The sequence below is a fragment of the Oryx dammah genome, unplaced genomic scaffold (assembly GCF_014754425.2).
Source record: "Oryx dammah isolate SB20612 unplaced genomic scaffold, SCBI_Odam_1.1 HiC_scaffold_19, whole genome shotgun sequence".
Lineage (NCBI taxonomy): Eukaryota > Metazoa > Chordata > Mammalia > Artiodactyla > Bovidae > Oryx > Oryx dammah.
The window spans coordinates 49,074,049-49,089,263 of NW_024070203.1; the positions used below are offsets into that span (position 1 = coordinate 49,074,049).

At 38.6% G+C, this 15,215-nt stretch overlaps 1 protein-coding gene across 1 annotated transcript in view; it reads right to left on the reverse strand.

Moving 5' to 3' along the window:
- The window catches only part of UBE2W (ubiquitin conjugating enzyme E2 W), a 69,233-nt gene that overhangs the window by 32,284 nt on the left and 21,734 nt on the right, over positions 1-15,215 (reverse strand). Inside the window, exon 2 of the mRNA XM_040262050.1 lies at positions 4,639-4,730. Within this exon, the coding sequence (XP_040117984.1) occupies positions 4,639-4,730 (92 nt within the window). The remainder of the gene's footprint in view (positions 1-4,638; positions 4,731-15,215) is intronic.

Consider the following 15,215-nt stretch of genomic DNA (forward strand, 5'->3'; position numbering starts at 1 on the left):
AGATGCTTATATCTTTCCTTTTCTCCTTTGCTTTTTGCTTCTCTTCTTTTCACAGCTATTTGTAAGGCCTCCCCAACAGCCATTTTGCTTTTTTGCATTTCTTTTCCATGGGGATGGTCTTGATCCCTGTCTCCTGTACAATGTCATGAACCTCCGTCCATAGTTCATCAGGCACTCTATCAGATCTAGTCCCTTAAATCTATTTCTCACTTCCACTGTATAATCATAAGGGATTTGATTTAGGTCATACCTGAATGGTCGAGTGGTTTTCCCTACTTTCTTCAATTTAAGTCTGAATTTGGCAATAAGGAGTTCATGATCTGAGCCACAGTCAGCTCCTGGTCTTGTTTTTCCTGACTGTATAGAGCTTCTCCAACTTTGGCTTAGGTACTTAGGAACATTATGGACTTAGGAATATATAAAATAGTAAGTGTGGCTACTCTCTGAAAGTAACCAGGTTGGAACACATAGAGACCCTTAAAAACATGACTATTCATTCTCAGGAGGCATGCTGAATACTTTACATGTGATATGTAAAGAAAAGATATGACCACAGACTCAACAGGCAGTATTTTACAGCAAAATCAGACAATCCCTTAGTTAGCTGTGTGGCCTCAGTACGCTCTTCTGTTTTAAGTACTTAAATTGTAAAATAGTTATTTTTAAAAATTATTAAAGTTAATAAAAAAGTCTCCTTAAAGTTTTGCTAGAAAGATAAATGATATTGCATATGCAAAAAACAGTATATTCCTAACACCAGAACCAGTACACAGTAAATAAAATGCAATGCAAAAACTGCATTAAAAAGACAAAAACAAAAAACCTACTCTTTTTAATAAAAACCAGGTCATTCCTCCTAATCAAACTTACAAGCTTTTGTACAGCAAAGGAAACCATCAACAAAATGAGAAGACAACCTATGGGCTGGGAGAAAATATTTGCAAACAATTAGACTGTCAGGGGCTTAAATTCCCCTCACAAAAAAGCAATGAAACTGACAGGGGTTTAACCTCCTCGTGCAAAAAAAGCAATCAAATGATAGGCAAAGACCTAAATAAACACTTCTCCAAAGAACACACACAGATGAAAAGGAACATGAAAAGATGCTCCAAATCACCAATTATTAGAAAAAAGGAAATCAAAATTATAATGAGATGTCACCTCATACAAGTCAGAATGGCAATCATCAAAAAGTTTATAAATAAGAAATGCTGGGTGTGGAGAAAAGGGAATTCTCCTAAACTATTTGTGGGACTGTAAATCGGTACAGCCACTAAGGAAATAGTATGAAGTTTAGTTTCCTTAAAAAATGAAAAAAAGAACTACCATATGATTCAGCAAGCTCGCTCCTGGGCAAGTAGCTGGAAAAGATTAAAACTCTAACTCAAAAAAGATAAATGCACCCCAATGTTCATAGCAGCACTATTTACAACATCCAAAACATGGAAGTAACCCTGAAGCCCATCAACAGACCAAGGAATAAAGATGATGTGGTACACCATCTATATATACCTCCTACACTGTTGGTGGGAATGTAATTCGGTAAAGTCATTTTGGAAAACAGTATGGAGGTTCTGCAGAAACTAAAAACAAGATTACTATAGGATCCAGCAATCCCACTCTGGGGAATATACGTGGACAAAACCATTATTCAAAACGATATATGAACCACTATGTTCACAGCAGCACTGTTTACAACAGCCAAAACATAGAAACAACCTGAATGTCCATCAGCAGCTGAATGGTTATAGATGTGCTCCACATATGCAATGGAATACTACTCAGGCATAAATAAAAACAAGATAGTGCCATCTGCAGCAGCATGGATACAACTAGAGATTATCACAGGCTTCCCTGGTGGCTCAGATGGTAAAGAATCAGGCCCCAATGCAGGAGACCCAGGTTCGATACCTGGGTTGGGACAATCCCCTGGAGAAGGGAATGGCAACCCACTCCAGTATTCTTGCCTGGAGAACTCCATGGACAGAGGAGCCTGACAGACCACAGTTCACGGAATCACAAAGAGTCAGATGAGTGACCGAGTGACTAACACTTTCACTTTCATACTAAGTGAAGTCAGAAAAAGAAAGACAGATTCCATATGGTATCACTTATATGTGGCATCTAAAATATGGCACAAATGAACTTATCTATGAAACAGAAACAGACTCATAGATAAAGAGAACAGACGTGGTGGGGGAGGGAGAGATGGACTGGGAACCTGGGGTTGGCAGATGCAAACTATTACACTCAGAATGGATAAGCAACAGGGTCCTAAGTACAGTACAGGGAACTATACTCAATATCTGTGATAAATCATAGGGAAAATAACATAAAAAAGAAGATATATATATGTGTGTGTGTGTAACTGATTCACTGTGCTGTACAGCAGAGACTGGCACAATATTGTAAATCAACTATACTTCAATCAAAAAAAAAAACAATCAAAAAATAAAGATGTGGTACATGTATACAATGGAATGTTATTCAGCCAAAAAAAAGAATGAAATATTGCCATTTGTAGCAATATGGATGGATCTAAAGACCTAAAGATTATTATACTAAGTGAAGTCAGACAGAAAAAGACAAATATATAAAGGGGAAATTAGCTTTGATGGATATATTAAGATAGGATATATACCAATACAGCCTCTCTCAAGGGTTTTCAAAGGCAATTATGACTATATAAAATTTTCGCCTTACATGATGACTAGGGAGTTAACTCAAGGGGTGCCACTTCACTGAGCTACATTGAGAGACCACAACAGCTCTAAGCCGATCTTTCAGTATCTCTGTTCCTTCCTTAGGAGAGCAGAGAGGTCAAAGGATAGCATATTAGGTCAAAGAACATGATTCTCATTATTTTTTAAGGTCTTAATACATGCTACCAAACTGTCTTCCATAAAACATAATGAGCTTACTTCAGCTTCCTTATTCATATCCCCCATTTCATATGATCCCACTTAAACATTTTTTTTTCTTTTTGACCACGTTGCGTAGGACCAAAAAGGGATCTTAAGTTCCCAGTCCAGGGACTGAAACTGGGCCCTAGCAGTTGAGAGTTGTCAAGTCTTAACCACCAGACTGCCAAGGAATTCCCTGCATAGTTTTTTCAAACTAGGTTAGAAGTTATATCAAAACATTGCTCTTTCGCCTATCTCTGATTCCTCTAATATCTATCTTTTGTTTCAGCTTCTGCCCTGCCCTGATTAAAGAAACTAAAGAACTCAACAGAGAAAAGTATATTATTTTAAAATTAGTGTTTATTTCCTGTTAATTACATGCATCTCTTTTAACCAGATTTATATTTGGTTTGCAATTCATTTCATTCAAAAGATCCTTTCTTAATATTCCTGTTCTTAAAGCTTGACTCTCGTCTTAATTACTGACAAAATGCCATGGTCAAAGGTAACCAAAAATTGTTTCTTCTGAAAATAAGTATGTCCCTGTTGTGTAAGTTTTGGTCACTCCTGCTCTCTGGTCTCTGTATCACTAAATATTTGAATTGTTCAATTTGTTCTACAAGTTGGTCTACAGGAAATTTTTATCTTGTTGGCTTATACCCCTTTTCATTTTAGGATTTTTTCCTTTCTTTTTTAAGGAGAGTCAATTACTTAAAAATCTCCCATTTTACTACATTTACCTTTTTGCAGTGGAACTGTTAAATCAAAGGAGTGGTAAGGACAGACCAAACAGTCAGTTGTGAAATCTTAGGATGATACTCTCAAAAACATTTCAAACTAATTCAAATGCTCATTTTTAAGAGGGGGAATGCTCTCTTTTTAAAAAATGCTCATTTTAAAGGAACCCATATCTCTCTACTATTCTTGGCACATATCTGGGAAGAAACTTCTGCTCCACTCTCAAGGAAGGAGCTGAATCAGAGGATACTTCTGTGTCCTCCTTCTACCCTTCACATTTTCATCCTCATGCAAGTCTCTAATCTATCATATGAGAATACTGAGGGTGTGACATTCACTTAGCTAACGCTGCTATAAAGAAAGCAACCAGGCTGTATGTTCAGGGGACAAGGAGAGAGGTGCGCCTCTTGATGGTTTATTCACTTCAGTTCAGTTCAGTTGCTCAGTCCTGTCCGACTCCTCGCAACCCCATGAACCACAGCACGCCAGGCCTCCCTGTCCATCACCAACTCCCAGAATCCACCCACACCCATGTCCATTGAGTTGGTGATGCCATCCAACCATTTCATTCTCTGTCATCCCCTTCTCCTCCTGCCCTCAATCTTTCCCAGCACCAGGGTCTTTTCAAATGAGTCAGCTCTTCTCATCAGGTGGCCAAAGTTCACTTCAGAGCCGCAAATGTTTTTGAAAAATCTGATAAATAACCTCATACCAAACTACTCTATCACAGGTGAAGAACACTCCCTAGCGAAGTCAGGCCAAAGTTTTTAACATGCTGCCTCATCAGCAGGAAACTTTTATAAAACAAAACTGTGTATTTAAATGCACAGAATAAGATATGTTTACTGTATTTACTTCTCAGTGGGAGAGAATCAGATAAAATATGAAAATAATTCTGACATACAGAAAATAATTCTGTATTTTTAAAATGAGTATATATTCATACTTACATTGATAACAAAAGAAAAACAAGTACTTTAAAACTTAAAATACTTACTGTGTAATTGAATTTTGAACACTCTTTTCATTTAAAGTCATTCCAGGAGGTGGGTCATTTTGCAAAGCCAACAGTTCTTTCTGTAGTCGTTTCTAAAAAAAAAAAAAAAGAGTATCATTAATAATTGTACTTTTTTTCTTACAATATAATATCCTTGTAGTCATACAGTCTGAAATCCTTGATTAAATTTTCCCCAAATGCTTGTACCTTTTCCTTTATAAACCCCTTATATCTATATATTTTACATGCCTGATTCTCAAATTTTTTACTGCTTTCCTATAATTCACAATTATTAAATTATTTTTAAATATATTTGTAACCATTGATGCTATAAGATAGTTACCAAGTTATAAGGTTATAAATGCTTGAAAGTTTTAGCAGGGCTTCCTTTACTGGTTTTCAATGATAAAAGTCAGTTTTCCATAACTCTTAAAGAATGCATCATTTCAGACAAATAGATTTTCCAGAAGAACTATAGTAAATGTCTTCTGAAAAAGTTTAAAATAATTTAAATTTACAGCTCCTATTTGTTTTCTTAAGACAGTATCATCCACATATAATTTAATCTTTCAACACCAGAATATAACATATCACAGCCTGAGATTACATAAAGTTATTTTTTTCACACACTAGATGCCCTGAAATGGCTATGTATTTGCATTCTTTTTTGTATAGCTTTTATTGTTCAATTCTTTCCTTATTATCATCACTCGACATTCTTTTTCAGGACACAACAAAGCAAAATAAAAACCACAACAGTCCATAATTTATGGGTTTAAAAGCAAAATAACCAATGTTATTAGAAGTGCATGCAACATTATAAAGATTCCTAATGAATATCTTTTTTTTTGGATTAAAGTACACAAACAGGACTTCCTTGGTGGTCCAGTGGTTAAGAATCAGCCTGCTAATGCAGGGAACATGTGTTTGATCCCTGCCCCAGGGAGATCCCACAAGAGCTCATGCCCACAAGACAGTCCACCAAAGTGAGAAGCCTGCGCTCCACGAGAGAAAGCCTGAGCGCAGCAATGAAGACCCAGCACAGCCACCAATTAAGTACAAGTTTGTTTAAAAATAAATAAAATTGTACATAGTAAGTGTTCAAGAAAGAAAAAAAAGCAAGCACACGAGCATGGATTCCTATTCAGAACTTCAAACAACTCTACTTAAAAGCTAGTTTCTGATTTTTCAAAACAGTGGAATATCACTATCAATACAGCAATGTTTCTAGTTTTCTAGATCTTTACAATTCATAACATCTTTCAATAAGCCTACAAACATTTAACACCTCTACAGATTAGAAAACTGCTCCCTTTTTTGTTGAGACTCAATGGCACTTTTAATTGGCAAAAGTGAAAACTTTTCCTCAAATGGTACAATATCAAAATTGCTAGCAACAAGGAAAATAAGATATTAACTGCAATTTCTGACCTGTTGCTTTCCAAAATGCAAAATTACAAACTAAAAATTAGTTTAGAAAATTTTTAATTATTGAAAACATAGAAATAAAGCTGCCTAAGCAATGTTTTGAATAAAGAAGGAATATATTTGTGAAAAATGTCTATGTAGAAGAGGGTTTCAAATTTACTTAAGTCAACAGGGGCTTCCTGGTGGTTCAAGACTGTAAAGAATCTGCCTGCAGTGCAGGAGACCTGGGTTCAATCCCTGGGTCAGGAAGATCCCCTGGAGAAGGAAATGGCAACCCACTCCAGTATTCTTGCCTGGGAAATCCCAGGAACAGAGGGGGCCTGGCAGGCTATATATAGTTCATGGGGTTGCAAAGAATCAAACAGGACTATGTGATTAACATTTTTCACTTTCAATTAAAGTCAACAAATCCTGTAGGTTCTGTGATTAAGTCAATTTTCAAAAACACTTTTTTTGAAAAAAAGACTTAAAAAAAAAAGGTTTTTTTTTTTAAAGCAGGAATTCTCAGAGACATCTGATATACTAACTTGCATGATGATTCTCTAAGGGGAGGAAGATAACATACAGGTTTCCAAAGTAATGGAATCCTCTCAGTGTAGGGCATCTTGGGAAAGTCTTGTTTCAATGACCACAGTTTGGGAAACAATGCTGTGGAAATCCTCCAGACCTTGAGAACTTCATATAAGACAGGGAAGACAGCCCTTGTCACTGAATCAGGATACAAAAGAAGGTCAGTTTGCATAACCAGCTACCAAAAGAAACAGGACACAAAGGCAAGCTAAGAAGAACTGCATTGGTGTAATCATCCCGAAAAGACAATGGGACCAGTGCTGAAGAAAAAGAAAAGGTTTTCCCACCCCAATACTACTGCTTGTATGTCCACAAAGAAAGGGGCCTGCGGTAGCCAAACTCCGAGAGAATCTCCAAGTAACTGCTTCCTGGTAGTCACATCCTCCCACACAGTACCAGAGTTGGTCAGTGTAACCAATACAATACAGCAGAAAAGGAAGGTACGTCACTCCCAAGATTAGGTTATAAAAGATTGTGATTTATGTCTTGGTTGTTCTCTCTAGAATCACTCTCCATACTGTGAACAACCCAATTCAGAGGTCAGCAGGGTAAGGTTAGGGCCTCCTGCCAATAACCACGTGTCATGTGGAAGAATCTCCAATCTGGAATCTCCAATTCCAGCCAAGATTTCAGACAACTGCCGCTGGGGCCAATATTTTGCCCGCAAACTCAAATGAGAACCATCCAACTCTTTGGAATTACAAGGGATTTTAAGTGTTCTTTCAAACATTGCATGTTTTTTCAAACATTTCAAGACATTCACTGGAGCATGTTTTTTAACAGAGGGGGTGGAGTCACTACATTAAAAGACAAGCCATGCCAGTCCCTTACTGTCTCTGCTACCAGGCAATAAACTACCTTGCACATCCATATCTCAGCAGTAGAAAGACAAGACAGGACTAACATGGGGGAGAGGTGTCAATGAGTACTTACTAAGCATACAAATAAAAACCAATGATTCACCTGTGTACTAAAAAAAAAAGGTAGAAGGTCAAACGGTGTATTCGGTAGGCTCATAAAAACAGGGAATTCACTCTTAGGTGTATCCTTTACAGAACAATAATTCATTAGAGAGGGCAGGAAGTGTTTCTGAGTAAGCAGTTTCCCCAGTGGTGCTCTGGCTCTTCTTAAAAACTGGTTCTAAGAACCCTGACTATGAACAAAGAAGCTAAAAAAGGAGGACTTAAAGAGTTCAATGTAAAAATACAGGAAAATTCATACTCTGGGATGTGAAGAACCAGTATAACTGTTTAGAAATCATACCAAGCAACATCTATCAACAGAAAGCTATTATCACATGAGGAAGCATTCACCTCCTAACTTTGAAGACCAAGTGTTAAAAGTAGATGTGAAATACCTGCATTAGGACTGAACTCTAGCAAAAGCAAAGATACAACCAGCTCATTAGACCATCAGGGCAACACTGGCTACTTCCCTGCTGCTGCTGCTGCGTCACTTCAGTCGTGTCCAACTCTGTGCGACCCCATAGACGGCAGCCCACCAGGCTCCCCTGTCCCGGGGATTCTCCAGGCAAGAACACTGGAGTGGGTTGCCATTTCCTTCTCCAATTCATGAAAGTGAAAGTGAAGTTGCTCAGTCGTGTTCGACTGTTCGTGACCCCATGGACTGCAGCCTACCAGGCTCCCCCGTCCGTGGGATTTTCCAGGCAAGAGTACTGGAGTGGGGTGCCATTGCCTTCTCCAGACAGCGGTAAAATAATAGCCTCGAACTGAGGTAACGGGAGATAACCGGAAAATATCTGCAGAAGGTAACTAAAGAAGCAGAACTACCCACAAACCACTGGGAGCTGAGGGGGTTGAAAAACTAACAGTTCCAAAGGTTCACAGCCAAATATCACCCTGTCTGTTCCTGAACTGGAACAGAAAAGTAATTACACATATTACAAATGTATCATGGTTCTCTGAATCTAAGACACACCATAAATTGTATTATTTTATGTAACACTAAGAAAGGAAAATAGCTACCAGTTAAACAACAACACTCTACTGACATATCTTGATTTCAGATATGCTAAAGTAGGGAGGAATATGTGCATTCAAAATTGTTAATAAAGGTCTGATCTCCCCAACTGTTAAGTATCAGAACTACTTGAAGAGTAAAAATTAATTTTCTGAGTAAATTTAATATGCCTAAAATGATTCTTCTCTCAATATTTAACACCTACCCCATGATGCATGATCTCAGTTGATCAGTAAATATGCACTTTATTCTCAGACTGCATAAAACAGAAGCACATCTATGCTCCAAGGCAGAAAGACCAGGCAGGCCCACAATCTAAATGTTTGAGAGCATCCCAAATCTAGAATAACCTGAAAATTCTATCTAGCACTCACATGTGTTAGCTCAAGTCTAGAAAACTCAGGGAAATTTGAGCTTTTCTAAGAGATCCAAACGGTTTATACACCCAGTGTGACAGATCCTGATATATCTAAATATGGTGAAAAAAAAATGATTTAACACTTTCAGAACTGGCATAGCTGTCCAGTGGCTCTACAGTCTAGACAGCACCTTCCTTTCTCTCTTTCCTTATGAATACAAATGAATCAAAGTGATATGAATCCACCGTGATTTACTACTTTGGGGGGTAAGAAGACCACTGACCAATTTCAGAGTTAACTGTTGTCAACGACAAGACACTGGGAAGCACCACACAATGGAGTAACATTCCCATATGTCATAATACTATGGTTGAGAAACTCCAAACTACTGCAACAGCTAGGATGTGTCACCCTGCACTGAAGATAGAGTCACAGAAGTTAAACTTTCTCCCACTTCAGTGATGTGCGGAATTATTCTTGAGATTTACTCTCCCCTAGAACTGGGGCTTACTACCGGGGTCCAGGGAAGTATTTGTGTAACATGAAAAGGCGGCCCAGGAGCTTAACACCCCCTCTTCTCCACTACCACCACTCCAAGAATCACTACAGCAGCTGTTTCACACCAAAGGTCAAGTGTGGGACAGAAAAAGCCCAAAAGAATAAAACAGATACATACATTATTACTTTTGGCCTTATGAGACTTAAAGCCCTTGAAAAGCTCAAGCCACAGTTTTTATACAATAGAGTAAAAGCAACTTAAAGATCACTTTAAAAACTGTAATCAGGACTTCCCTGTTGGTACAGTAGGTAGGAATCCACCTGACAATGTAGGGGACATGGGTTTGACCCCTGGTCCGGAAAGATTCTACATGCTGCCAGAGCAACTAAGCCCTCAGGCCACAACTACTGAGCCTGTGCTCTGCAACAAGAGAAGCTACAGCCACGAGAAGCTCACACACAGCAACTCGCCACAACTAGAGAAAGTCCGTGCACAGGAATGAAGATCCGGTACAATCAAAAATAAATATTTTCTTTTGAATGGAAAAAAAAAAAAAAACCGCAATTGCTGTGAGAACTTCCTGGCAGTCCAGTGGTTAGCACTCCATGCTTCTACTGCAGGGGGCACAGGTTGACTCTCTCATCAGGGAACTAAGATCCTGCATGCAGTGTGGCATGGCAAAAAAAAAAAAAAAAACACCACACACACACACACCAAAAGTGTAATCTCTATATTCTGATCAGCCTGTTCCATTTTCCCCAACTGATATTATCAATACCCATCCCAGTATAGACCCATAATGTTAAACCAAGTTTGAATATGCCATGTGCTTCCCTGGAATGACCAGGGAATGAGATATAACCAGGGAATGAGATATAATGGATAAAAATGAATACTTTTAAATATCAAAAAATTTTAAATGAAAGTAGTAAAAGTAAATTCTAATACAGATCCCTGACATTATATGTACTGAAAATAATTTAACCTGTTAATAATGATTATTGTGACAGGCTCAGACAACAGTAAGGTCTACAAGCCCACCTGACCCTTCAGCATATAGTTAAAGTAGCTTGAAAGCCCCAGTTCTCATATTTTAAACTGTCATCTGCTCTCTGATTATCAATAACTTGTCATAATACTTAACCTCTAAGCACAGACATTCTCTTTCTTTCTCTTTTACTTGCTGTTTTCCACTTTGGAGCCAGAACCTCCCTTACCAAGCAAAAGGGTTTATTTATTTTGGTGACTACATCACATTCTTTTTTGGTATAACAAATGCCAACTAATCTTCAGTGACGGCATTAGCACTGACTAACATTTGTTTTCTATTAAACCAGACTATACTCCCTTGTTGAAACTAACTGGAGAAATTAGGAACAAGTTTACCAAGTCCTCATAAAAATGAAAAGCACAGCCCAGTAATTAACAGGTCCACAGACCACACTGTGAAGCATGGTCCTAAGCCATGAAGTTTCATCCCAATGAGGCCATCTTTGCCTCTTCGGCTCCTGATCATTTTCATCAATGCTAGTGCTTTATATATTAGTTCAAATTTTTGCTTTTTCAGAAAGCTGAAGATGATGGGTATTACTGTATTTTAAAAAAGCACCACTTATAGTTGTTTGATAGTGAACAACACTGTTCAAGTTGAGGAATACCACACTCAATGAAATACTCTGAGCAAACAAAGGACTATTTTAAACAGCATCCTAAAAAGTTCATTCATATATAAAACAGCTCAGCTTCTAAACTAATGGATTTGTGTTAACTATTATCCAACACTAATACATGTTGAAACCAAGGTATAAAATATTCAAACGATACTCTGACATTATCAATCAAAAAAGAAAAGAATACATCCCTCTTAGATACTAAAAATGACAATATATCAATAGACAAACTGACAAGATCCCTGACTGTGTAAAGCTTAAACTCTAGTGAAGGAAGAGACAGTCAATAAATAGTTAAAAAACAAGTACATGTGTGGTATATTAAAATGTGACGAAAAATGGAGCAAGTTAAGGCGTTGGAGAGTTAGACCTCGCATCTTGTTAAATTTTATTTAAAAGTGACATTTTGAGAAACTAAATGGTAGAAATCCTTATTTAGGGTGGAAGAAATACAAACTAAAGGGGGAAAAACATTAAAAATGTGGAGATATATGACAATGATTGCTAATGCAACTGTACTTAAAATGCTCAACATGTTTTCTCTAATTTAATCTAACAATCAACTAAAGGTGGAAAATAATAGGAGAGTATGATGGAAAAAAATTAGAACATCATACACATTAACATGGCACAGCAGTAAAGCATACACCTGCAATGCAGGAGAGGAGGGTTCGATTCCTGGGTCGGGAAGATCTCCTGGAGGAGGAAATGGCAACCCACTCAGGTATTCTTGCTTGGGAAATCCCATGGACAGAGAAGCCTGGTGGGCGACAGTACATGGGGTTGCAGAAGAGTCGGACACAACTTAGTGACTAAACAATATCATTGTTATCATCAATTAATATCATTACACTATCACTACGAACAAAGCTAGTGGAGGTGATGGAATTCCAGTGGAGCTATTTCAAATCCTGAAAGATGATGCTGTGAAAGTGCTGCACTCAGTATGCCAGCAAATTTGGAAAACTCGGCAGTGGCCACAGGACTGGAAAAGGTCAGTTTTCATTCCAATCCCAAAGAAAGGCAATGCCAAAGAATACTCAAACTACCACACAATTGCACTCATTTCACACGCCAGTAAAGTAATGCTCAAAATTCTCCAAGGCAGGCTTCAGCAATACGTGAACCGTGAACTCCCTGATGTTCAAGCTGGTTTTAGAAAAGGCAGAGGAACCAGAGATCAAATGGCCAACATCCGCTGGATCATGGAAAAAGCAAGAGAGTTCCAGAAAAACACCTATTTCTGCTTTATTGACTATGCCAAAGCCTTTGACTGTCTGGATCATAATGAACTGTGGAAAATTCTGAAAGAGATGGGAATACCAGACCACCTGACCTGTCTCCTGAGAAATCTGTATGCAGGTCAGGACGCAACAGTTAGAACTGGACATGGAACAATAGACTGGTTCCAAATAGGAAAAGGAGTACATCAAGGCTGTATATTGTCACTCTGCTTATTTAACTTCTGTGCAGAGTACATGATGAGAAATGCTGGACTGGAAGAAACACAAGCTGGAATCAAGATTGCCAGGAGAAATATCAATAACTTCAGATATGCAGATGACACCACCCTTATGGCAGAAAGTGAGGAGGAACTAAAAAGCCTCTTGATGAAAGTGAAACAGGAGAGTGAAAAAGTTACCTTAAAGCTCAACATTCAGAAAACGAAGATCATGGCATCTGGTCCCATCACTTCATGGGAAATAGATGGGGAAATAGTGGAAACAGTGTCAGACTTTATTTTTTTGGGCTCCAAAATCACTGCAGATGGTACTGCAGCCATGAAATTAAAAGACGCTTACTGCTTGGAAGAAAAGTTATGACCAACCTAGATAGCATATTCAAAAGCAGAGACATTACTTTGCCGACTAAGGTCCGTCTAGTCAAGGCTATGGTTTTTCCAGTAGTCATGTATGGATGTGACAGTTGGACTGTGAAGAAGGCTGAGCACCGAAGAATTGATGCTTTTGAACTGTGGTGCTGGAGAAGACTCTTGAGAGTCCCCTGGACTGCAAGGAGATCCAACCAGTCCATTCTAAAGGAGATCAGCCCTGGGATTTCTTTGGAAGGAATGATGCTAAAGCTGAAACTCCAGTACTTTGGCCACCTGATGCGAAGAGTTGACTCACTGGAAAAGACTCTGATGCTGGGAGGGATTGGGGGCAGGAGGAGAAGGGGATGACAGAGGATGAGATGGCTGGATGGTATCACTGACTTGATGGACGCGAGTCTGAGAGAACTCCAGGAGCTCAGGGAGGCCTGGTGTGCTGCGATTCATGGGGTCGCAAAGAGTCGGACACGACTGAGCGACTGAACTGAACACTAATAAATTACTACTTCCCCCAACAATATTAAACAATTACAACATTTTTCTTTTATCAAATGAAAAAGGGTGAGATGACACAGCACTGAAATGATTTTACCTTATTTAAAAATTAGGTAGAATTTGATGCGGGCAAATTAAGAAAATACTTCCTTTCCTTAGTATACTTCTACAGCTCTTAATTCTAACATTTATTTATTGAAACGTCCCCCCTTTTAGGAAATGGGTAGCCTTCAACAAATCAAGGTGTTCACTCTTATTTTAAAGTTAATCTTTTGGGGAATTCTCTGTCAGTCCAGTGGTTAGGGTTGCCAAGGGCCTGAGTTTGATCCCTGGTTGAGGAACTGGGATCCCACATGTCACCAAAAAACTAAGTTCACACTGCAACTACCGAGCATGAGGGCCACAACTAGAGAGTCTGCACATCGCAGTGAAAGATTCTGCGTGACACAATGAAAGATCCCTTGTGCAGCTACCGAGACCTGATGCAGCCAGATAAATAAATAAAAAGACTAAACAGAATTTTATTTATAGCACAATGCAGATAACTCTAAATACTTCCATAGAAAACAAAAATCAAATGAACGCAGGAACTTTGAAATATTCAAACGATCAGGGCTGGATTTCATTTTGGAGTTCTCTACCAAACCCAGGGGTGCAAGACCAAGAAGTATGGAATCTCTCAGAAGACCTGCATAAAACTATGATCCCTCAAACCAATCGTGAGTAAGATAAAGGGCACCAAAAGAGGTAACAATGAAATCTGCCTGTTCAGAACTTAGCAATGGCTAGAGGAAGAAAAAAATCTCTCCCATGAAATGTCTGAATCTGAAGCAGATACCTACATGGCTCTGTCTGAATTCCCACAGAGAACCTAAGGCAAGAATTTAATCAAGTGGTCAAGGAAATAATGCCCCAGGCAACAGGCAGAAACAAACAAAATATCCTGGGGAATATAAATTCTATCCACTGAGGCAACAATTCTTTTTTCAGAATCTAGAAACTTAAAAAAGTAATAAGACCCAAATGAGAAGTTATTCAGGAGGAATAGCATAAAATACCTGATGCAATAAAGATTTTTCTAGCTGGAAAAGCACTAGATCCCCAATTAATTTACTTTATGTTCTTGTAGCATTTGTATAACTGTAAGCAACTCTAAGGCAGAGATTACTATTTAACTTTGTAATCCTAGCACTCAAAACTGTATTCAGTCACTCATATTCGATTCTTGGCAACCCCAGGAACTGCAGTCCGCCTGGCTCCTCTATCCATGGAATTTTTCATGCAAGAATACTGGAATGGGTTGCCATTTCCTCCTCCAGGGGATCTTCTGAACACAGGAACTGAACCTGCATCTCCGCATTGGCAGGAGGAATCTCTACCACTGTGCCACAAAACTCTGCCTGACACACAATGCTTTCCCTCAGTTAATGTTTTTTTTTTTTTTAATTAATAAGGATGCTGACTGCTTCACTGTATGCAAAATCCAGAAACAATATAGTTGCCTATCAATAATTATACAAATTGTGGCATACAGAAGTAAGACTACACAACCATCAGGCTTCCCAGGAGGCTCAGTGGTAAGGAATCCATCTGCCAATGCAGGAGACTTAAGAGATGTGGGTTTGACCCTTGAGTCTGGAAGATCCCCTGGAGTAGGAAACGTCAACCGGCTCCAGTATTGTTGCCTAGAAAATTCCATGGACAGAGGAGCATGATAGGCTACAATTCATGGGGTTGTAAAGAGT